This window comes from Balaenoptera acutorostrata, chromosome 6 (genome assembly GCF_949987535.1).
Source record: "Balaenoptera acutorostrata chromosome 6, mBalAcu1.1, whole genome shotgun sequence".
Lineage (NCBI taxonomy): Eukaryota > Metazoa > Chordata > Mammalia > Artiodactyla > Balaenopteridae > Balaenoptera > Balaenoptera acutorostrata.
The window spans coordinates 103,149,530-103,175,226 of NC_080069.1; the positions used below are offsets into that span (position 1 = coordinate 103,149,530).

Sequence of the window (25,697 nt, forward strand, 5' to 3'; positions counted from 1 at the left end):
TTCAAAGTCTCAAAGAAATTAGCACTTATGCACCTTTTCCTGGGAAGCTACTGAAGGATGGTCATCAAAACAAGGCAGTAGGGAGGAGATATGGGGATATATGTATATGTATAGCTGATTCACTTTGTTATAAAGCAGAAACTAACACACCATTGTAAAGCAATTATACTCCAATAAAGATGTTAAAAAAAAAAAACAAGGCAGTAAACCAAGAAGGAGGAAGACATCAAATCAGGAATCAGGGAACACAACCATAGTCAGAGGCAAAAGCAACCCTCGGGCTAATATAAAGAGAGATCCAAAAATCACAGTTCTATACCAAGTCTAAAGAGTGGCCTGTAAAGACTTAGCAAGTTAGAAGTATCCGAGGAAAGATTTCTTCAGAAGATGAAATTTATACAATAATTAATGTATGTGAATATATTGAAAGAAAATATACACTCTGGCTGGTGTCTGGGGTTGAGTTAATTAAAAATAACATTAAAAAAAGCATTAAAAAGGCAAGTATTAACTCTAGGGAACATAAATTGTTGTGCGAGAAAGGAAAAGTAATTCTAATAAATTAAAAGCACGCAATAAATTAGAAGAAAATATATGATATTCTGCAGGAGCTTAGAAAAATACAGCAAATCTTTATGTATTGCCATGATGCTATTTCTAAGACACATTGTTAATTTTTAAAAGCAATTTATACAACAATGCAAACAGTATAACATTTGCATGAAACCATATACATAAAGTTGTATTAAATAACTCTATACCATTTCTATACCATATGCCAATAGTAGCGTTATTCAAAATGTGATTTGTGTACTAACAGTATCAGCATTATCTGAGATCTAATTAGAAAAGCACATACTTACTTCCCACCCCAAAACTACTGAACCAGAATTTCTGAGTTGGGGGCTGTGGAATCAAGCCACTTGCTCTCCAGGTGATTCTCAAGCACAGTCAAGTTCAAGAACTACTAGAGTATTGCATAAAGTTCTGATTAGAGGAATTACCTCTGGGGTGGGGGTCTGGGACCAGTGTGAATGTATTCAAAGGAGAATTCTGCTAAAGCATTTCACTTTAATAGTTTTTACAAGAATATATTTATTCATTGACTGTGCAATTTAAAAATACAACAGAAGGTAAAATAATTTTTTTCAAGGATAATGTGCTTACAAAATATTTGCATAAAATATGACTCAGCCCCTGTTTATCAATGTCTCTCTTAAGTTGGAATGCCATTTTCCAGATGTAAATTCCATCCATCCGGCACTAACCTTTGTCTTTTGGCTGAAAAACAACAAATGCTAGAAGGAAAATTTTAAAGAATTTTGATGAGCTACTAAAGCTCTTCTTGAAGCACAGCTGGTAGGCAACCTGATACTGGAAGTAGCCGCCCCTGGACCAGGACTGCTCAGAATAATTGCTAAAGTAGGTGGTACATTCCATCTAAAATTAACAGGCATTGTGGACATAGTTCTGACACATATGCAGTAGGAGGGGACTAGCCCTTGATTTGTTCTGGGCAGTGTGCTACTATTAATACAATGTCAAAGGAACTTTCTTCCCTTACAGTGGGTCAAGAGGATAAGAATACAGGCATACCTTGGAGATATTGTAGGTTAGGTTTCAGGCCAACGCAAAAAAGTCAATATTACAATAAAGCTAGTCACATGACATTTTTGTTTCACAGTGAATATAAAAGTTATATTTACACTATACTGTAGTCTATTAAGTGTGCAATAGCACTACGTCTAAAAAAAAGTACATACCTGTGGAGACAGAATGGTCCCTGCCATTCCAGTAAATACCGAATGTTGTGCACCATCAAGCCATCAGCCACTGCAGACCCTCCCCCTAACCTCCCCCGCACCACGGTGCACCCTGAAGGGAATTCAGGATGGAGAAAAACAGGAAATATTCTGTGCTCAGGACACTGGCCCTAGACAGATAAGATGCATATCTAAGGAATCATTTCAATGAGCCCAGACTCTTCCATCTTCCCATACATAGAAAGCACTTAAATCATTAACTTGAGATGTCTGTTTTTGTTATTAGCAGTAATCTTTTGATGTTCGATTACATGGGTTTGTTCGGTTCCTTTTTGTTTTCAGCAAAAACTCCTATGTATCCTGGCTCCTTCCTTACCTCTTCAGAACAGTTCCTCAGAGCCATCTGAGAGGCTGTCCCCGGGGCTATCAGTCCTCAGTAAGGTCTCCTAATAAATCTTAACTCGCAACTTTTAGGTTGTTCATTTTTCTTCAGTCGACATACCTTAATTTAAAAATACTTCAGTGCTAAAAAAAGTGTTAACCATCATCTGAGCCTTCAGTGAGTCATAATCTTTTTGCTGGTGGAGGATCTTGCCTCAGTGCTGATGGCTGCTGACTGATCAGGGTGGTGGTTCCCGAATGTGGAGGTGGCTTTGGCAATTTCTTAAAACAAAACAATGAAATTTGCTGCATCAATTGACTTTTTCTTTCACAAACGATTTCTCTGTAGCGTGCAATGCTGTTAGATAGCATTTTACCCACAGTAGACCTGCAGCAATTCAGTTACATCTTCAGGGTCCACCTCTAATTCCAGCTCTCTTGTTATTTCCACCACCTCTGCAGTTTCTTCCTCCACTGAAGTCTTGAACCCCTCAAAGTCATCCATGAGGGCTGGAATCAACTTTTTCCAAACTCCTGTTCATACTGATATTTTGACCTCTTCCCATGAATCATGAATGTTCTTAATGGCATCTAAAACAGTGAATCCTTTCCAGAAGGTTTTCAATTGACTTTGCCCAGACCCATCAGTTACGGCTTTATGAGGTGTATTTCTCACATAATAAGACCTGAAAGTTGAAATTACTCCTTGATCCATGGGCTGCACAATGGATGTTGTGTTAGCAGGCATGAAAACATGAATTTTATTGTACATCTCCATCAGAGCTCTTGGGTGACTGGGTGCATTGTCAAATGAGCATTAGTATAATATTTATTGTGAAAGGCATCTTTTTTCCTAAGCAGTAGGTCTCAACAGTGGGCTTCAAATATTCAGTAACCCATGTTGTAAACAGATGTGCTATCATCCAAGCTTTGTTGTTCCATTTCTAGAGCACAGGCAGAGTAGATTAGCACAATTCTTCAGGGCCCTAGGATTTTCAGAATGGTAAATGAGCATTGGCTTTAACCTTAAGTCACCAGCTGCATTAGCCCCTAACAAGAGAGCCAGCCTGTGTGCTGAAGCTTTGAAACCAGGCATTGACTTCTCCTCTCTAGCTATGAAAATCCTAGATAGTATCTTCTTCCAATAGAAGGCTATTTTGTCTACACTAAAAATCTGTTGTTTAGTCATCTTCATTAATTATCTTAGCTAGATCTTCTGGATAACTTGCTGCAGCTTCTACATCAGCACTTGCTGCTTCACCTTGTACTTTTATGCTACAAAGACAGCTTCTTTCCTTAAACCTCAGGAACCAACCTCTGCTAGCTTCCAACTTTTCTTCTGTAGCTTCCTCACTTCTCTTAGCCTTCATAGAATTGCAGAGAGTTAGGTTCTTTCTCTGGCTTAGGTTTGGCTTAAGGGAATGTTGTGGCTGGTTTGATCATCTATCTAGACCACTAAAACTTCCTCCATTTCAGCAACAAGACTGTTTTCACTTTCTTATGATTCATGTGTTCACTACGGTAGTGAACCTTCCTCCAAGGACTTATCCTTTGCATTCACAACTTGGCTAACTGTTTGGCACAAGAGGCCTAGATTTCAGCCTATCTCAGCTTTTGACATGCCTTCCTCAGTAAGTCTGATCATTTCTAGCTTTTGATTTAAAGTGAGAGATGTTCGAATCTTCCTTTCACTTGAATACTTAGAGGCCACTGTAGGGTTTTAATTGGTCTAATTTCAATATTGTGTCTCAGGGACTAGGGAGACCCAAGAAGAGGGGAAAAGATGGGGGGACAATGGTTGGTGGAGCAGTCAGACAACACACAACATTTATGGATTAAGTTCACCATCTTATATGGGCACAGTTCATGGTGCCCCAAAACAATTACAACAGTAACATCAAAGATCAGAGATCACCATAACGAATATAATAGTAATGAAAAAGTTCATTTCAAGAATTATCAAACTGTGACACTAGAGACATGAAGTGAGCAAATGCTGTTGGGAAAAAATGACATTAATAGACTTGCTCGACCCAGGGTTTCCACAAACCTTCAATTTGTAAAAAAAAAGAAAAACACTACCTGCAACGTGCAATAAAGTGAAGCACAATAAAGCAAGGTTTGCCTGTAGGGGGAAATGTTGTATAGGTTAATCTGAAGGCCCATTTGAGGAAAGGAAATAGAAGATGAAGAAAGAATCATACTGGGAAGGTACTTCTTTGCTCAGGGAGCAGTAAAATGCACGCACACCACTCTACCTAGTCTTTCTCTCATTCCAGATGCTCCACTACTCCTCTGAGAAGATCTTCCCATGGCCCCTTGAGGAGCAGCTACTTGACTTAGCTCTCCAAATAGCACTAGAACATACTTTTGTTGACAAAATTTACCTAACCAAGATAATCATAATGCTTTTCTTTCTCTATAGCACCTCAGTTCTTCATTATGACACTATTCCCACTACACAAGTACAGGTCACAGGCCAGTTCTGACTGCCCTGGAGGGAGCTGTGTTTCACTGGGCTTCATTACAGTTTAGAACCCATGTGGCCCTGCTGCCCTGGAGGTGCACACAGGTTAAATAAGACACCGTGGGATTTAGCCCCACGGGTAGGCAATAGGTTTGCAGTGAACTTGGGAAAATCCAATTGAGACTTATTAGTAGGGGAACTCTTCTTCTCAGAAAGTTTCCTAAGGGGAATTTGAAGTGCCTTCAAAGTGAAATGATTCTATTTATGAGTAACAGTGCAATATTGAGATGTGGGGGTGCTTCAGAGTACTCATAAAATGTCCAAGGAAAGTATTACTCTCAAGTTTAAGAAATTTACTCCATTTTATAAATTACAAATACTGTAAAGTTTCATACTCTGATGACATAATGATGGATACAGGTCACTATACATTTGTACAAACCCACAGAATGTACAACACCAACAGTGAACCCTAATGTAAACTATGGATTTTGGGTGACTATGATGTGTCACTGTAGGTTCATCAACAAACATACCATTCTGGTGGGAATGTCGATAATGGTGGAGGCTAAGGGGGCAAGAGCAGGGATTATATGGGAAATCTCTGTACCTTCCCCTAAATTTTGCTGTGAACCTAAAACTACTCTAAAGTCTTAATGAAAAAAAAAGAGCCAAGTTACCCATATTGAAGAATTAAGGACATAATAGAGACAATAAAATAAAATAATTAAAATGGGCAAAAGACTTGAATAGACATTTCTGTAAAGAAGATATACAAATGTCCAAAAAGTATATGAAAAGATGCTCAACATCACTAATCATGCTAATCATCACTAATCACTAATCATCACTAATCATCACTAATCAAATATGAAAATATGCTCAACATCACTAATCATAAATGCAAGTCAAAGCCACAATGAGATACCACCTCACCGCCATTAGGATGGTTAATATAAGAAAAACAAAAAACAAAAAATACAAGTGTTGGCAAGGATGTGGGGAAATTGAACCCTCGTGCACTGTTGGTGGGAATGTTATATGGTGCAGCTGTATGGAAAACTTAACAACTGTTATGGAGGTTTCTCAAAAGACTAAAAGTAGAACTACTATATGACCCAACAATCTCACTTGTGCATATATATCCAAAAGAACTGAAAGGAGGATCTCAGAGAGATATCTGCACACCCATGTTCACTGCAGCATTATTCACAATAGCCAAGAGGTGGAAGCCACCCAACTGTCCATCAATAGATGAATGGATAAAGAAAATGTGGTATATACATACAATGGAATATTTTTCAACCTCATTAAAAAAAGAAATTCTGTCACATGCTACAACACTGATGAACCTTGAGGACATTATACTATGTGAAATAAGCCAGTCACAAAAATACAAATCCTGTCTGATTCCACTTATATGAGGCATCTAGTCAAATTCATAGAAACAGAAAGTAGAATCATGGTTGCCATGAGCTAGGAGGAGGAGAAATGGAGATTTGTTTTTCAGTACGTATAGAGTTTCAGTTTTGCAAGATGAAAAAGTCCTGGAGATGTGCTGCACAACAATGTGAATATACTTAACACTATGGTACTGTACGCTTGAAAATGGTTAAGATGGTAAATTTTATGTATGAGTTTTTTAATCACAATTAAATTTTTAATTTAATTAAAAATTAATAACAGTATTAAGTCTTCCAATCCATGAACATGAAATATTTTTCCATTTATTTAGGTCTTCTTTTCTTTCAACAATTTTGTAGTTTTTAGTGTACAAGTCTTGTAATTCTTAAATCAAATTTATTCCTAAGTGTTTTACTCTTTTTGATGCTACTACAAATGGAATTGTTTTCTTAACTTCTTATTTGCATTGTCAACTGATATTGTATAGAAATATCACTGATTTTTGTGTGTTGATCGTGTATCTTCAACCACTGAGTTTGTTTTCAATTGTATAGAATTTTCTATACATAAGATCATGTCATCTACAAACAAGGATTATTTATTTCTTCCTTTCCAATTTGGAAACACACAAACTACCAAATCTGACTCATGAAGAAATAGAAAATATGGACCCGCCTATAACTAGTAAAAATATTGAATCAATAATCAAAATTCTCACAACAAAGATAATCTCAGGACCAGAAACTTTACTGGTGAATTCTGCTAAACATTTAAAGAAGAATTAACACCAATGCTCTCAGACTTTTCCAAAAAATAGAAGAGGAAGAAACACTTCCTAAGTCATTCTATGAGGCCAGCATTACCCTTATACCAAAGCAAGACAAAGAAATCACCTAAAGGTTTGTTATCATCATGATGTATGGTAATACAAAAGCATTATTTATAATGTGAAGTGATTGTTCTGCCTTGGTTTTTAGATTTTTTCACACATGTCTTTCCTGTTAGATTTTGGACTCCTTAAGGACAAAAAAACATGTTTTGCTTATGTCTGTGTCCTCCATGACACCCAAAAAAGCACCTCACACTCATTCAGTATTGAGTAAATATCTACTGAATCATTAATGAATAAACAAATAAATTAAAATGTATTAGTATTGTTTAAATCACTTGAAAAGAAAACTACAGACCAATATCCCAGTATCTATTTGTCAAATAGAAATAGAGAATTGAGGAAAAGGCCTGAAGTAATCTGGTGGAGGTAAAGGCATACTGCTAACTCTGCCAAGTGAAAACAGATGGTTTCTTGTTTCCACATTTTTGAGAGAGGGAGGGAGGGAGGAAGGAAGGAAGCCACCACTCTAATAAGGTCTAGAAAAGTAGCTGCAATTAGAACCACCATAAAAATAAGTATATTTTAATTCATTTTCATTCCCCAAAACCTGTCAGTCTTCTGCACCTACCAATTTGGAAATTTGAGGATGTGATAGAAATCACCACTCCTTGAATCTTCTAAGACTTTGATTTCCTTTTTTTAAAAAATTTAAGTATAGCTGTGTTAATTTCTGCTGTTCAGCAAAGTGGCTCAGTTATACATATATATATACACATTGTTTTTCATATTTTTTTCCATTATGGTTTATCACAGGATATTGAATATAGTTCCCTCCCTGTGCTATACGGTAGAACCTTGTTGTTTAGCCATTCTATACATATCAGTTTGTATCTGCTAATCCCAAACTCCCAATCCATCCCTCTCCCCTCTCTCCCCCTTGGCAACCACCAGTTTATTCTCTATGTCTGGGATTCTGTTTCTGTTTCATAAATAGGTTCATTTGTGTCATATTTTCAATTCCACATATAAGTGAGATCATATGGTAGTTGTTTTTCTCTTTCTGACTTACTTCACTTAGCATGATAATCTCTAGATGCATCCATGTTGCTGCAAATGGCATTATTTTGTTCTTTTTTATGCCAAGCCTTTGATTTCTATGATTCCACCAGGAATGCAATATGGTCTTTTTTTTTTTTTTTTTTTTTTTTTTTGGCTGTGTTGGGTCTTCGTTGCTGTGTGCGGGCTTTCTCCAGATGCGGCGAGCAGGGGTTACTCTTTGTTGTGGTGTGCAGGCTTCTAATTGCAGTGGCTTCTCTTGCTGTGGAGCACGGGCTCTAGGCATGCAGGCTTCAGTAGTTGCAGCACGTGGGCTCAGTAGTTGTGGCTTGCGGGCTCTAGAGCACAGGCTCAGTAGTTGTGGCACACGGGCTTAGTTGCTCTGCAGCATGTGGGATCTTCCCGGACCAGGGCTCGAACCCATGTCCCCTGCATTGGCAGGCGGACTCCCAACCACTGTGCCACCAGGGAAGTCCTGCAATATGGTCTTTAATGTTATAATTTGGTAGCAAAGAGAAGTTCCAGGGGCCTCAGCTTGGATTTTCCTACTATAATGTTCCTTATTCCATAATTCATAGGGCCAACGTGGGGATGTACCACTTGTTGATAATATCTATTCCAAATATTACATGCAAACTGAGGAAGTAACCATGGGGCTGTTTTCAGAGTTTCCATGTGTGAACTTTGAAGTGAATCTCAATCACCTGCGATTCATAGGCAGACTCACTGACATATATACTGCAGTGTCATTCTGGGTCTTTAGGAATTGGAGTAAGTTCTGCATGAATGTCCAAGAATCCAAAAGTGTTCCCATTTCACAGCACAGTCCTTTTGAAATCAAGATGTAGCAGGAAAAATAAAGGTCCCAAAGATGTCCACATCCAATCAGGATACAGAATCAGTGAATATGTTAGATTAGATGGCAAAGAAGATAAAGGTTGCAGGTGGAATTAGGTTGTAATCAGCTAACCTTAAAATAAAGAGATTATCTGTCTTGGACCAAGGTCATCACAAAGGTCCTTAAAACTGGAAGAAGGAGACAGAAGAGATAGTTAGAGAAAGAGATGTGATGACACAAGCAGGGTCAGAGTGATGCAGTATGAGGAAGACTGGACTCATCTTTGCTGGCCTTGGAGATGGAAGCAAGGGCCATGCATTAGTCTGCTCAGGCTGCCATAACAGAGTACCACAGACTGGGTGGCTTAGATAACAGAAATGTATTTTCTCATAGTTCTGGAGGCTGGAAGTCCCTGCCTCAGGTATGAAAGAGTGAGAGGATAGAGAGAGAAAAAAAAAGCAGTGGGGACTCTTCCCAAGCTCGTGGGACCACAGTTCTTCTAGTCAGGAAGAAGGTTCTCTTTCCTGCCCAGCCACCACTGCTGGTGCTGCCACTGTCACCACAGGATTGCCTGGGAGTTTGGCCCAGAGATAATTTTTTTTAAATCAGGAAATTTCCTTTGCTCCCCATTTCTCCTTTTCAGACCACAAAAAGGGAGCTTCTCTTGGAGCTTCTTCTATCTTTCTCTCTGAACCCAGTGTGTAGGTTTGGGTTTCAGGCTGCCCTTGAGTCTAGGCCAAGAGGTGCTGGATGGGTGGAGGAGAGAAAGAAAAAAAAAAATTCACCATCAGTTTGTTGGTACCTTGTGTTCTAGTTTCCTTCCCAGGTCTGGGTGCTACCATTTATTTTTCAGAGCCCTCAAATGACTGGTCCATGCATTCTGTCTAGAGTTTTTAATTGCATTCAGTGGGAAAAGCAGGGTAGAGTGGGCTTATTTCATCTTGATCAAAACTGGAATTTGTCTTCTGGCTTCTGCCCTCTCCCTGCTTTAGAGGTTGCTCCTTTTCAATGCCGCTTTGTTGGTTTTTCTTATTTGATGGGCTTTAAATATTAGTGTTCCTCTCGTTTCACTTAGGCAATTTTCTCACTGTATACTCTCTCCCTAGTTAAGTTAACCATGTTCAATACTTAAATTATTATATATATGCAAATATGTCACAAGTTTATGTCTCCAGGCTGATCTTTCTTGTTAATTCCAAACTAGCATATCCAAATGACTCCTTGATATCTCTTATATATCTCGAAATCATGACAAATTCCACATGTCTAAATTACAACTCATGGTTTACCCTTCAACCCCCAAACTTGGTCCTCTTCAAGTATCCCTGTGGCAGTTAATGACATATCAGCCTTCTTTGACACCTGGAAGTCACCTTTGGCATCCTCATCTCTCTCACCACAGGAATGGTCAAGTACCTATTTGAAGAGCCATCAAAAGTTTATTATATGCATATTTGTATTCAACAGATATTCACTGAGCACTTGGTCCTTCACAAAAAGTATGCACCAAATGTCTTCCCTATGCCAGACCTTGCGCTAAGCTCTGGGTCTACAGTGGTAAATGAAATTGATACAGTCCTTGCCTCAATGAACCCACAGACTAGTGAGAGAGATATTAAACAAGTAAACCCACAAATTATTATCAAATTTCAAATTGTGATAAGTGCTTTTAATAAAAGAAGACAGAGCCAACACTTTAATAGAACTAAAAGGAATTTGGGGTTCCCAGAGCAGAGGATGTAAATGGTGGGTAATCAGATTATGAAAGTCTGTGCATGACATCTTAAGGACTTCAAGCTTAGGGTAAGAAGAAGCCACTAAGGGATTTAAACGGGGAAATGACATGATCTGATTTTTTTGAAGCATAAATCTGGTCATATCATTCATTCAGGAACTGACTCTGTCAGAGGTGGTTTTACCTTCTCTGTCAAATATATTCCTCTTTTTAATGATACCTGACAAGGATCCCTTACCTGAGAATCTATAAAACTAATGATTGTAATTAGTACTGGTTGAGATGGAATCTAACCCAAATGACAGAATGTACCATTTGTCAATAATGAACTTTAGTATTGCCTGTAATATATGAAACACATTTATATTTATATTCGCTTGTTGTTTTTCACAGTAACTTTATGTAACATATCACTGTAACTACTGTAACTCCTAACCTCTTAGCCAAGAGCTACTAGGGAGATATCTGCCAGGGTTCCATCCTGGGTCCTCTTCTCACATCAGGATCATTTATAATCTACTTCAGTGACCCATGTCAATACACTCAGTTCCCTGTGTCAAAGCTGATATACTAATTACTAAGGGTGTTCAGTCTCTGTGTCTTCAAATTCTCATAGCTCATTCTTTGCAGTAAAGATTTCAGCTACTTCTGTAACTCTGATTCTTCCTATTTATATTTGGTACCACACATATTATAACTAAGTCTAGGAGGCAGACAATTCATTCTACTCTACTATAAAATCCAGCTCTGCTACTCTAATAAAAGCCTACTATCAAATGTCACTTCAAAATGATTTTAAAATTGCCAGGAAATGAGTGTGGTAGTTGGGTTGAAAAGGTTGAGGTATCTAAGAGAAAAAGAATTACTTCTAGGATGAAAGCTTCCTGGTCAGCTCTCCCCTACCATCCTAAAACCATTTACTCAGGGCTTGTTTCCATCCCCCACCATCAAACATCTCTTGGCATCAACATGTGGCACCAAATTTGTCCCCTTGCTCCATCATCAGAATTTTGCCATGGGATTATTTCAAGTGTCTCTCTGTGTGGGCTACACATCCAGGAACATGTAATAGAAGCCGCAGATCCAAGGGAATGGTCTAAGAGTTAAACAATCCAGAACTCAACGTCCAATACTAAAAGTTTTTAGGTCTTTCATATTTTGAAATTTTTCAAGTGGGTTAACCTTCCTCCACTCAAAACCCTCTCCCCTTCCCTACTGTAGAAGTGGAGGTAGGCAAGTGAGAAGGTACACATGGAGGCAGAAAGAATGGGGGGAAAAACAAAAGGAAAAGGAAAAATGGATAAATAAGAGCTATTTCCACTTTTCTTTTGGAATGATAGGTTTTCACTGGAAATAATGTCTCCCAATGTATGGTCATCTTATAACCTATTTCAGAGTTTCTTGGGGATCTATTATAAGTGCAGATTATCAGAATAATCTGATAATATTAGATTATTACTGAATCAGAACATCTGAGAGTAGGGACCCAGAATCTGCATTTTTAAGAAGCAATATTTTCATACAAATAAAAGATTTAAAACAACAAATGTAAATATTGTCTCTGTGATTGTTGGATATTAACAAAGCAATAGACCTCCTGGCCCATGCTGTTTCTTCTTCATAATTTTCACAAATGGTACTTACTTTTCAAATAAAGAAATCGGTTGAAAGCTGATAAATTTATTAGTTTACTGGATGACTGCTGTAAACAAAACGTACAAAATAACAGGAACCCATGACTTTGTGAAGTCAATCATCCAATGAAGAAAAAAAACAAACACACATAAAAAAAAGACCTAATTAGTGTATGGGTGGTATACTGGCATAGGAATTCATACAATTTGTGCAAGTATCTAGGTGCTTAGAAAAGCAAGGTTGGCAGCTGAGCAAATCAAGTAGGCATTGCTGCCTTACTCAGGAAGTCAAGAGTTTTAATGAGTTTTGAATGAGGAAGGGTAATTAGGGAGCCACTCAGTGTGTAGAACAAGCTCTGGCGAAAAAGTCCAAAGGATAAGGGTTGCAGTTCTGGACCTACAACTGTGATGTTGAGCAAGTCTTTTAATTTTTCATTGATTCTGTTTCACTGATTCTCTTTTCTCGCTTAAGTAACCAAGGCCAATCTCTATTGTTTCTTTGTTTGTTTATGCTCTCACCTCATTCTGGAAAGGATTTAAGGCAGAAATGATAGACAAGTTTCTTCTGCACCAACATTCACTGACTCTAAATTCATACAAGTTTCCTTCTGGAGCAAATGTGTGATGACCCTATAGCCCCAAACTTCTCACAACCATACGACAGAAAAGACAGAAATTACTACTAAATGCAAATTGGAACCTATTATCGCCCATAGGCAATCACTCTGTATACACCTATCTCACAGCTGTAAGATGACAGAACTCAAGTTCAAGTCAGTGTTCTAAGGGTGAGTATATTGTCTTGAATCTCTCTGGTGAGTTCTGCCAGGAGCATACCCCTGGCGAAACTGCAGGCCCCCAGTCAGAGATTTTCCTGTATTTGCTGCAAGTATATTTGGCCCAGCACTTTTTTCACAGCATCTTTGACTTCCTTGTTTCATAAACTGTAAGTTATGGGGTTCAGCATAGGGGTAAGCACTCCATAAAGCAATGAGATGATTTTATCTATTTCTTGTGAGCCTGACGAAGAAGGCTTTAGGTACATGGAGAGTGCAGCCCCATAATACAAGAACACCACAGTTGAGTGAGCACCCCAGGTAGAAAAAGCTTTGTTTCTTCCCTCTGCTGAGCTGGTTCTCAGAATAGTGGAAAGGATGACGACATAAGAGATGTAAATTAAGAGCATTGGAACGGGCAGGAGGAGCACGCTGACCACCAGCATTATCGTGTCCATGAGCAATGACCTTGTGCAAGCTAGCTTCAGCACTGTCAGAATTTCACACATGACGTGAGGGATGAAATTCCCAGAGGGGTATCTGCAGGGTGAAGCTGGTTTCCAGCAGGGCTGTCAGAGAGCCCCTCACCCAGGAGACAGTGGCCATCTGCACACAGACCTGCCTGTTCATGATGACGGGGTATCTCAGCGGCTTGCAAATGGCCACGTAATGGTCATACGCCATCACAGCCAGGAGCAGGCACTGCTCCTGGAGCCCAGAGCAAGGGACAGATACATCTGTACAGCACACCCAGAAAAGATGATGGTTTTCTGGGATGACAGCAAGTTCACCAGCAAAGTGGGAATAGAAGCAGATATGTAACAAATATCCATGAAAGAGAGATTTCCAAGGAACAAGTACATGGGAGTTTGAAGGCATGAATCTAGGATAGTGATTAAGAGTGCTGTTGCCCAAGAGGGTTATCAGATGCATTATAAGGCTGAAGACGAAGAGAACAATCTCTAACTTTGGGTATCTAGAAAAACCTTCCAGGAAAAAAAAACTCCAACTGGTGAGATTTTCGCCTTGCATTTGCTTCCTTTTACCTGTAGTTATTCTAATATTATTCTATTCATTTCATCTGAGGACAGAAAGAGAGGGATAAAGTATAATGTTCATTGAGTTAAGAAAACACTTTCGAACTTATTTTCACTATTATAAGCACAATTTTACCATAAGAAATCACAGGACAATGTATCTATCAATCTAAGAGGAGGGGAAACAGGTTTGGCCTGTGTCCCTCAGTGGTGGGTCAGCAACTTACAGACGAACCAACTAGAGCTCAGCCAGCTTGGTGTTGGGTCTGAAGAGCACAATCAGTAGATTAGAAGTCTCTTCAGTTTTCTTTGCCCTTCTTTCAAAACAAAATTTAGAAAAGAGTGAATTTGAAAACAAGAATAAACAAATTTAATATTTGAATCTCAGCTCGTAATCCTTTGCTTGGCACACAGCAGGTTTTCAGTAAAGATTTGAAAATACTGAGTAATGAAAAATATGAAAGAACATTGAGCACTAATTAGAAAAGTTAGTCAAATAAATGAGGAAAATAAAGCACATTTGTAAAAATAAAAACCAGTAATGATCTTCACTGGAAGAAGAGGAGGAATGTTGAAAGGAACAAATAAATGAGTTTTAAACTAACACCTATGAAGTTCTGGGTCTAAATGAACTCTGTCCTTTCCAGCTGACAGCTTAGAGGTCCACATACTTGTTTTAAAAATGATGACATTGTTTGAAGCACTGTGGATACCCATTCTGATTCTATGTAAGAGCCAGTTTACAAGTCATGTCAAATAACCTACCTCATTTAAACACTTATTACATCCCCTGTACAGTTTCATTCATTATTGGGACCCATACCTTTGTGAGTATGTAAATAGTTCTAAAAATTATACCCAGGCAATACTCTTATTATACATTAAAACTCATGAAGATCCAGAAAATGCAGAAGTTAAACTCCCTTTAAAAATTATCTTAAAATCTCTTGGCAACAACATGGATGAACTTGGAAGGTATTATGCTTAGTGAAATCAGTCAAAGACAAATACTGTATGATATCACTACTTGTGGAATCTAAAAAATAAAACAAACGAGTGAATATAATAAAAAATTATAGATCATCTAATTATATACCAGACACTTAAGGTTTTATTTCTTTTTTTTTACATTTCACATTATTAGCCAAAAAAAAAAATTACAAAAACTTACCTTGCTTACGCACTGATATTGCTCTTTATCACCATCAATCTTCTTCCTTTCCCCACTAATTCTTTTCTATTTTCAAATATACTGTTCTTAAAAATTCCCTTCATTGTCATGCTACATATGTAAATTGCCATCCTATTTTTGCTCTTTCTTTCACAGGTAAATTCCTTAGTTATATGGTTTATCTTACAATAGTTCAGTCTTCACTTTCTCATCACTAATACAGTCATTATTATCATTTGTCTCCCAGTTCTTCATATTTAAAAACCTGGTCTAAATGGTTATGGTGAAAATAATAATGGTGTGAGCAATACCTTATACATGGCCCTATAACAGTGGCATGATATTTGTCAAATACTTTTCATTATATTACATTATTATCTCTGACCTCTTCCCCACTGTATCACATATCCAGGCTATTAGCAAATCCTGTCATTTTTTTTTTCTGTTTTAGTCATCAGACCTCCAGCAGCTTACAGTGAGGTACAAACATTATCAGTAACCCTGAATACTCTTTTGAGTATTCTAGAGAACACTTGTCAGTACTACTGCCCTCTGCAGCACCTGAGCATGCAGTTTTTGCTTTTCTTCCTAAAAGCTCCATTTTTACTACATCCCAGCAGTTAGTTCTTACTCATTTGTTAGTTAAGAGATGATTTCTTAGGGACTTCTCTGCTAGATTTTATATTCAACAAATTTCCTACAAAAACTTTATTATATTATTGTAAGAGATGATTTCAAAGAAACAATTTTTCTGTGCTATTCTTAAAACTAGTAAAGAAAACACAATTTTTTTTAAACATCTTTATTGGAGTATAATTGCTTTACATTGTTGTGTTAGTTTCTGCTGTATAACAAAGTGAATCAGCTATACGTATACCTATATCCCCATATCCCCTGCCTCTTGCGTCTCCCTCCCACCCTCCCTATCCCACCCCCCTAGGTGGACACAAAGCACAGAGCTGATCTCTCTGTGCTATGTGGCTGCTTCCCACTGGATATCTATTTTACATTTGGTAGTGTATATATGTCCATGACACTCTCTCACTTCGTCCCAGCTTACTCTTCTAGCTCCCCGTGTTCTCAAGTCCATTCTCTACGTCTGCGTCTTTATTCCTGTCCTGCCCCTAGGTTCTTCAGAACCTTTTTTTTTTTTTTTTAGATTCGATATATATGTGTTAGCATATGGTATTTGTTTTTCTCTTTCTGACTTACTTCACTCTGTATGACAGACTCTAGGTCCATCCACCTCACTACAAATAACTCAATTTCATTTCTTTTTATGGCTAATATTCCATTGTATATACATGCCACATCTTCTTTATCCATTCATCTGTCGATGGACACTTAGGTTGCTTCCATGTCCTGGCTATGGTAAATAGTGCTGCAATGAACATTGGGGTGCATGTGTCTTTTTGAATTATGGTTTTCTCAGGGAATATGCCCAGTACTGGGATTGCTGGGTCATATGGTAGTTCTATTTTTACTTTTTTAAGGAACCTCCATACTGTTCTCCATAGTGGCTCTATCAATTTATATTCCCACCAACAGTGTAGGAGGGTTCCCTTGTCTCCACACCCTCTCCAGCATTTATTGTTTGTAGATATTTTGATGATGGCCATTCTGACTGGTGTGAGGTGATACCTCATTGTAGTTTTGATTTGCATTTCTTTAATGATTAGTGATGTTGAGCATCCTTTCGTGTGTTTGTTGGCAATCTGTATATCTTCTTTGGAGAAATGTCTATTTAGGTCTTCTGCCCATTTTTGGACTGGATTCTTTGGGTTTTTTTATAGTGAGCTGCATGAGCTGCTTCTATATTTTGGAGATTAATCTTTTGTCAGTTGCTTCATTTGCAAATATTTTCTCCCATTCTGAGGGTTGTCTTTTCGTCTTGTTTATGGTTTCCTTTGCTGTGCAAAAGCTTTTAAGTTTTATTAGGTCCCATTTGCTTATTTTGTTTTTATTATCATTTCTCTAGGAGGTGGGTCAAAAAGGATCTTGCTGTGATTTATGTTGTAGAGTGTTCTGCCTATGTTTTCCTCTAAGAGTCTTATAGTGTCTGACCTTACATTTAGGTCTTTAATCCATTTTGAGTTTATTTTTGTGTATGGTGTTAGGAAGTGTTCTAATTTCATTCTCTTACATGTAGCTGTCCAGTTTTCCCAGCACCACTTATTGAAGAGGCTGTCTTTTCTCCACTGTATATTCTTGCCTCCTTTATCAAAGGTAAGGTGACCATATGTGTGTGGGTTTATCTCTGGGCTTTCTATCCTGTTCCATTGATCTATATTTCTGTTTTTGTGCCAGTACCGTACTGTGTTGATTACTGTAGCTTTGTAGCACAGTCTGAATTCAGGATGCCTGATTCCTCCAGCTCCGTTTTTCTTTCTCAAGATTGCTTTAGCTATTCGGGGTCTTTTGTGTTTCCATACAAATTGTGAAATTTTTTGTTCTAGTTCTGTGAAAAATGCCATTGGTAGTTTGATAGGGATTGCACTGAATCTGTAGATTGCTTTGGGTAGTATAGTCATTTGCACAATGTTGATTCTTCTAATCCAAGAACATGGTATATCTCTCCATCTGTTGGTATCATCTTTAATTTCTTTCATCAGTGTCTTATAGTTTTCTGCATACAGGTCTTTTGTCTCCTTAGGTAGGTTTATTCCTAGGTATTTTATTCTTTTTGTTGCAGTGGTAAATGGGAGTGTTTCCTTAATTTCTCTTTCAGATTTTCCATCATTAGTGTATAGGAATGCAAGAGATTTCTGTGCATTAATTTTGTATCCTGCTACTTTACCAAATTCATTGATTAGGTCTAGTAGTTTTCTGGTAGCATCTTTAGGATTCTCTATGTATAGTATCATATCATCTGCAAACAGGGACAGTTTTACTTCTTCTTTTTCGATTTGGGTTCCTTCTATTTCTTTTTCTTTTCTGATTGCTGTGGCTAAAACTTCCAAAACTATGTTGAATAATAGTGATGAGAGTGGGCAACCTTGTTTTGTTCCTGATCTTAGTAGAAATGGTTTCAGTTTTTCACCATTGAGAACGATGTTGGCTGTGGGTTTGTCATACATGGCCTTTATTATGTTGAGGTAAGTTCCCTCTGTGCCTACTTCCTGAGAGTTTTTATCATAAATGGGTGTTGAATTTTGTCAAAAGCTTTTTCTGCATCTATTGAGATGATCATATGGTTTTTCTGCTTCAATTTGTTAATATGGTGTATCACATTGATTGATTTGCATATATTGAAGAATCCTTGCATTCCTGGGATAAACCCCACTTGATCATGGGGTATGATCCTTTTAATATGCTGTTGGATTCTATTTGCTAGTATTTTGTTGAGGATTTTTGCATCTATGTTCATCAGTGATTTTGGCCTGTAGTTTTCCTTTTTTGTGACATCTTTATCTGATTTTGGTATCAGCGTGATGGTGGGCTCGTAGAATGAGTTTGGGAGTGTTCCTCTCTCTGCTATATTTTGGAAGAGTTTGAGAAGGATAGGTGTTAGCTCTTCTCTAAATGTTTGATAGAATTTGCCTGTGAAGCCATCTGGTCCTGGCTTTTGTTTGTTGGAAGATTTTTAATCACAGTCTCAATTTCAGTGTTTGTGATTGGTCTGCTTATATTTTCTATTTCTTCCTGGTTCAGTCTTGGAAGGTTGTGTTTTTCTAAGAATTTGTCCATTTCTTCCAGGTTGTCCATTTTATTGGCATATAGTTGCTTGTAGTAATCTCTCATGATCCTCTGTATTTCTGCAGTGTCAGTTGTTACTTCTCCTTTTCCATTTCTAATTCTATTGATTTGAGTCTTCTCCATTTTTTTCTTGATGAGTCTGGCTAATGGTTTATCAATTTTGTTTATCTTCTCAAAGAACCAGCTTTTAGTTTTATTGATCTTTGCTATTTTTTCCTTCATTTCTTTTTCATTACTTCTGATCTGATCTTTACGATTTCTTTCCTTCTGCTAACTTTGGGGGTTTTTTGTTCCTCTTTCTCTAATTGGTGTAAGATTAGCTTGCTTATTTGAGATTTTTCTTGTTTCTTGAGGGAGGATTGTATTGCTATAAACTGCCCTCTTAGAACTGCTTTTGCTGCATCCCATAGGTTTTGGGTCATCGTGTTTTCATTGTCATTTATTTCTAGGTATTTTTTTATTTCCTCATTGATTTCTTCAGTGATCTCTTGGTTATTTAGTAGCATATTGTTTAGCCCCCATGTGTTTGTATTTTTTACAGATTTTTTCCTGTAATTGATATCTAGTCTCATAGCTTTGTGGTTGGAAAAGATACTTGATACGATTTCAATTTTCTTAAATTTACCAAGGCTTGATTTGGGACCCAAGATATGGTGTATCCTGGAGAATGTTCCATAAACACTTGAGAAGAAAGTGTATTCTGTTGTTTTTGGATGGAATGTCCTGTAAATATCAAGTAAACCCATCTTGTTTAATGTCATTTAAAGCTTGTGTTTCCTTATTTATTTTCATTTTGGTTGATCTGTTCATTGGTGAAAGTGGGGTGTAAAAGTCACCTACTATTATTGTGTTACTGTCTTGCTAGCTGTTTGGCATAGGGTGTCCAGTACTGGAGCTTGCTGGTCATTGAGTGGAACTAGGTCTTAGCGTTGAGACAGCGATCTCTGGGACAGCTCTCGCTGATTGATATTACGTGGGGCCGGGAGGTCTCTGGTGGTCCAGTGTCCTGAACTCAGCTCTCCCACCTCAGAGGCTCAAGCCTGGCAGCTGGCTGGAGCACCAAGACCCTGTCAGCCACACAGCTTTTTGGAAGTCTGAGGTCTTCTGACAGTGTTCACTAGGTGTTCTGTAGGAGTTGTTCCACATGTAAATGCATTTTTTTTAATTAATTAATTTATTTATTTATGGCTGTGTTGGGTCTTCGTTTCTGTGCGAGGGCTTTCTCTAGTTGCGGCAAGTGGGGGCCACTCTTTATTGCAGTGTGCGGGCCTCTCATTATCGCAGCCTCTCTTGTTGCTGAGCACAGGCTCCAGATGCGCAGGCTCAGTAATTGTGGCTCACGGGCCTAGCTGCTCCGCAGCATGTGGGATCTTCCCAGACCAGGGCTCGAACCCGTGTCCCCTGCATTGGCAGGCAGATTCTCAACCACTGCGCCACCAGGGAAGCCCCCTGTAAATGCATTTTTGATGTATTTGTGGGGAGGAAGGTGATCTCCACGTCTTACTCCCCCGCCATCCTGAAGGTCCTCTCTCTTCACACCTCTTGTAGCTAGAGGATCCACACTTCATCTGGAAAGGACATAAATCTGGCAGTCTCACTTCAGGCCTAGCTCATCCACCTTTTTTCCCTTTGTGCTTAGTCTGTTTCACTTGCTCATAGCGGGCCCCGTGCAGAGGCCTTGCCCCCCGCCCTTCAGACCAGAGTTCCTTGTGAAACGGCTGAGCCGACACCTTAGCTTGGGACGTGTACTGAAGCTCCTCACAGGACACTCCCACAATTTTTTTAGAATGAAAAATCAGCCCAGTTGCCTTCAACTTGATATTTTCTACTGTTTAGAAATAGTATCCAAGAAAAATTCAATTCCCTGTCACCAATTCCAATTAAAATATTATTTATGATATACTTCATAAAGTTAGCTATGTGCAAGAAAGAATGAATGCATCTATGTTAAAAATGTTAAACATATTACATGAAAGTCAAAAATGCAATTCATTTTTTTCAAAAGTATTGACTGTTACCTCAGTAACTAAAAATACCAAAGTATAACAACTGAAATACTATGTAAATTTAAATCACCTGTTGTTTTGGGGAAACACCTGTTGTCCCTGAACAATTAACAGTTCAGCAACTATAATATGCAGAGGTTTGAAACTTCAGCTCCTTCAGGGATAATGTCCCAAAGATCCAATTATATCAAACTTTTAAAAACTGAGACTGAGTGAACCACAGTTCCCCCAAAATAATTTCAAAGAACTCATAAAAACAGAGTCTTCTACTCCTCCCTGTCCAACCTAGTTATATCAAAATTTTTTTTTCTTGAAAGATTACAGTGTAGAATACTTAACAGTATATAGAAAAAAGGTATCCCTAGAATTCTAAGACGTATTTTTTTCATTGGTGAAACTACATGTATTTTTTTTTTCATTTGTGAAACCGCTCTCTACTTTTCAGAGATTAAAGGAAGAAAGTTTACTCGTTAAGCCACTTGTCCCAACGAGTGATCGAACTTTTATTCAATTACACATATTGAGAGGGCCTTTAAGCAATGGAACACCTCCACCCACACCTTGGTTTCTAAATGAATGCAATTCTCAACTAATAGGAAACATATTGTAGCTCCTTAGAGAAATGGCTGATGCCAAGGCTAGAGCAAGAATAGGACAAGATTCGCTTGGAGTACCTTATTGCACTAGAACATAAGGAAGTATGCAAAGAACAACTGGGATATTTCAAAAGGCTATAGGAGCCCACTTGATGAGGCTCCCATTGGCCAGGTCTGGGACAGATTATTTTGAGCATCAAAATAACTAATGGTAAAAATGGATTATAATCCATAGAATGAAATAAGAATGCATGAATTCTTTTGGAAGGAAGGAAGGGAGGGAGGGAGAGAGGGAGGGGAGGGGAGTGGAAAGGAGGGGAGGGGAGGGAAGGAGAGGGGAAAGGAGGGGAGGGGAGGGGAGGGAAGAAGGAGGGGTCTGCCTTACAGTAGAATGCCAAAATATAAACATAGAAGAATGATGTAGTTAGAAAATCATCAATCAAGGTTTAGGTTGTTATAGTAATAGATTATAATAGGTAAAATGTTACAGTAGGTAGATGTAAATATCACAGTTGCATAGGTAAAAGCTGGATGAGAGACAGGATATTTACATAATGTCAAAGTATCTCACCACAAACTACTTATTAATTTCAAAAACAAGATGATAATAGCTTTACAGCAGAGAGCCACCTTAACATCACCAATAATGGGACATATTGACTCCACGTGCCTCCACTGAGGACACAGTATCACTTCTGTGGGATTCCTCTCAAAAACACATAACCTGAATCTACTCATGAGGAAAAACCAGACAAAATTAAATTGAGGGATACTCTGCAAAATAACCAGCCTATACTTTTCAAAAATGTCAAGGTCGGGAAACAGAAAAACAAAAGGGCTAAGGAAATATTCCAGGAGACTGAAGAGACATGACAGCTAAAGGCAATGCATGACCCAGCACTGAATATTAGACCAGGAAAAACTTAGCTCTAACGGACATTATTAGGACAATGGACAAAATTGGTATATGGGCTGTGAATTAGATAACAGTATGGTATCAGAGTTAAATTTCTTTTTTCTTTTTAGTTTTTTTTGAGTTAAATTTTTTTTAAAGATTTACTTATTTATTTAATTTATTTTTGGCTGTGTCGGGTCTTAGTTGTGGCATGCAGGATCTTCACTGAGGCATGCAGGATCTTTTGTTGTGGTGTGCGGGCTTCTCTCTCATTGTGGCGTGCGGGTTTTCTCTCTCCAGTTGTGGCATGTGGGCTCCAGAGAGCATGGGCTCTGTAGTTTGTGGAATATGGGCTCTCTCCTTGAGGCGCGTGAGCTCAATAGTTGTGGCACATGTGCTTAGCTGCCCCGCGGCATGTGGGAATCTTAGTTCCCTGACCAGGGATTGAACTCGCATCCTCTGCATTGTAAGGCGGATTGTTTACCACTGGACCACCAGGGAAGTCCCTAAGTTAAATTTCTTGATCTTCATAACTGCACTGTGGTTATGTAAGAGAATTTTCTTGTTGTTAAATACTGAAGTATTTGTTATTAAAGGGGTGACTTACCCTCCAACTTATCTTTAAATAGTTCATTAAAAAATATGTTTTCTAACTAAAAATAGAGTTGCCATATGATTCAGCAATCCCATTCCTGGGCATATAGCCCAACAAAACTGTAATTCAGAAAGATACATGTACCCCTATATTCATAGCAGCACAATTCACAATAGCCAATTCATGTAAACAACCTAAATGTCCACTGACAGATGAATGGATAAAGAAGATGTGGTACATATATACAATGGAATACTACTCAGCCATAAAAAGAAGGAAATAATACCATTTTCAGCAACATGGATGGACCTAGAAATTATACTAAGTGAAGTAAGTCACAAAGAGAAAGACAAATACCAAATATCACTTACACGTGGAATCTAAAATATGACGCAAGTGAACTTATCTACGAAACAGAAACAGACTCACAGACACAGAGAACAAACTTGTGGTTGCCAAGGGGAAGGAGGGTGGGGGAGGGATGGATTGGGAGTTTCGGATTAGCAGATGCAAACTATTATTATATAAACTGGATAAACAACAAGGTCCTACTGTAGAGCACAGGGAACTATATTCAATATCCTGCAATAAACCAAAATGGAAATAAATACAAAAAAGAACATATATGTGTGTGTGTGTGTATATATATATATATATATATATGGATAACTGAATCACTTTCCTGTACAGCAGAAATTAACACAACATTGTAAATCAACTATACTTCAATAAAATAAAAAATTTTTAAATTTTTTTTTACTAAGGTATTTTATTTTTCTTACACAAATATTAAACGTTTTAGACACTGAATTATCAATGGCTGCAAGAATCTCCACAATATTTTTATATTTGGGGTACCTAAATGCCTAATTATAAATATGTTTTTTAAAAGTTCACTCTGGAGGGGCTCGACCTGCGTGTCACCCCTCTGCCTCGCCAGGACAACGCGGGTGGAGCGTGGGGACCGGCTAGGCCTCCCAGCGGCTCAGACGCAGCCAAGTCCGCGTCGGCGGGGCGGCAGGGTTCTCAGGAGCGGGTCCCTGGTCCCCACAGGCACCCTAGCGGCCGGACCGCAGTTTGCATCACCTTCCCCACCGGGTACATGATGACACAGGTGCAGCCCTACGCGCGTTCGCACGGCCGGGTCCCTGGGCACTGGGACTGAGTATGGCAGGAGGTCCGCCGTTCAGGTGCCCCGGACTGCACCGAGGCCTCCTCCCCGCTCCACGGCTCCAGCCCCAAAGCAGCCATCAGGTCCAGGATGGTCGCGTTCCTCAGCACCCACGCGCGGGATGCCCAGGGACCTCTGGACAGCACGTGGGCTGCTGTGTGGCCTGGGCGCCCGTGAGGCCGAGGCCGTGCACCCAGGGAGACCATCGAGGTGACGTTCATACACGACCAGATCTCCCCTAAACCCACAGTACAGAGGACTCCACCACGGGGTCAGGGAGATTGTTCGGGAACAAGGGCTGAAGAGGACTTACCAGGGCCGCCAGCCGGCAGATCCCAGCGGGCCGTCCGCTTCTTGGTCAGAAGCTCCCTACACAACTGGTACCCAGGACCCAACTCTAGCTAGGCCCTGAAACCGCTGATCACGGGGTTTCCAAGCTATCGCGAGCACAGCCAGCGTCTTTGGGAACACGCCTCTGGACTAGGTCAAGACCGGAAGCAGGGCCGGGAGGCGGGGCAACACCGAACAGGTGGACGGCTTCCCGCAGGTCCTGAGGGATGAGGAGCTCAAAGCATTCTACAGTGGCATCGTCCCCCGCCGGGGCCGGGCCTGCCTGGACGTGGCCCTCGTGTTCATCATCTACGATGAGGTAGTGAAGCTGCTCAACACAGGGTGGAAGACGGACTGAGCCCTGAGGGTCTGGGCGGGAAGACTAAGGATCTATCAAAGTAGTGATAGCTCAAATTGAATTATAGGTTGTTGGCTGGTCTTAGCTATTCTCTATTATTATTATTATATTATTAGTCTTGGATAATTGAACTTTGGCTAATGGAGAAACAGGAGTAGCTGCCAGAATGGGGAACTTCTTGGTGCAATGTATTTAAGGAAATCTCTGTCCAGTCATTAGCTGACCATTCAGCTAACTGAGTAGAGACTTCATTGGTCAGGTCCAATAAAGAATTGAGACTTTACAGAATTAGTTCACAAAGTCACTAAAAATAGAACACACCAACAGCAACAAACTCTGGAATGGGAAGGGAATCTGATTTTCAGATTTGCCACACAATATTATTTTTAATGTCCAGTTTTCAACAACAACAAAATATGAGGTATGCAAAGAAACAGGAAAATATGGCCCATATTTAGTAATGATAGAAAGGTCAACCCATCAAGAAGACACAATTATAAATATATATATGGGGACTTCCCTGGTGGCAGTGGTTAAGAATCCACCTACCAATGCAGAGGACAGGGATTCGAGCCCTGGTCCGGGAAGATCCCACATGCTGCAGAGCAACTAAACCCATGCGCCACAACTACTGAGCCTGTGCTCTAGAGCCCACGAGCCACAACTACCAAGCCCACGTGCCACAACTACTGAAGCCCACGCGCCTAGAGCCCGTGCTCCACAACAAGAGAAGCCATGGCAATGAGAAGCCCATGCACCGCAACGAAGAGTAGCCCCTGCTCACCGCAACTAGAGGCCGCAACTAGAGAAAGCCTGCACACAGCAACGAAGACCCAACGCAGCCAAAAACAAATAAGTAAATAAATTAAAAAATAATAATAAAATAAATAAAATAAAAATTTTAAAAAGCCTAAATAAAATAAATATATATATGCACCTGAAAAGAAGAGCCCCAA

General features: G+C 39.1%; 1 protein-coding gene and 1 pseudogene across 1 annotated transcript; one reads left to right on the forward strand and one right to left on the reverse strand.

Moving 5' to 3' along the window:
• Window positions 1–12,972: 12,972 nt before the first annotated feature.
• On the reverse strand, window positions 12,973–14,005 carry LOC114237142 (olfactory receptor 2K2). Its single transcript, XM_028165385.2, is given in 4 exon segments — window positions 12,973–13,417; window positions 13,419–13,594; window positions 13,597–13,786; window positions 13,788–14,005. Coding segments are annotated over 4 exon segments (942 nt in total). The 5' UTR covers window positions 13,919–14,005.
• A 10,096-nt stretch (window positions 14,006–24,101) lies between these two features.
• Window positions 24,102–24,741, forward strand: LOC114237156 (tricarboxylate transport protein, mitochondrial-like; annotated as a pseudogene).
• Window positions 24,742–25,697: the final 956 nt, after the last annotated feature.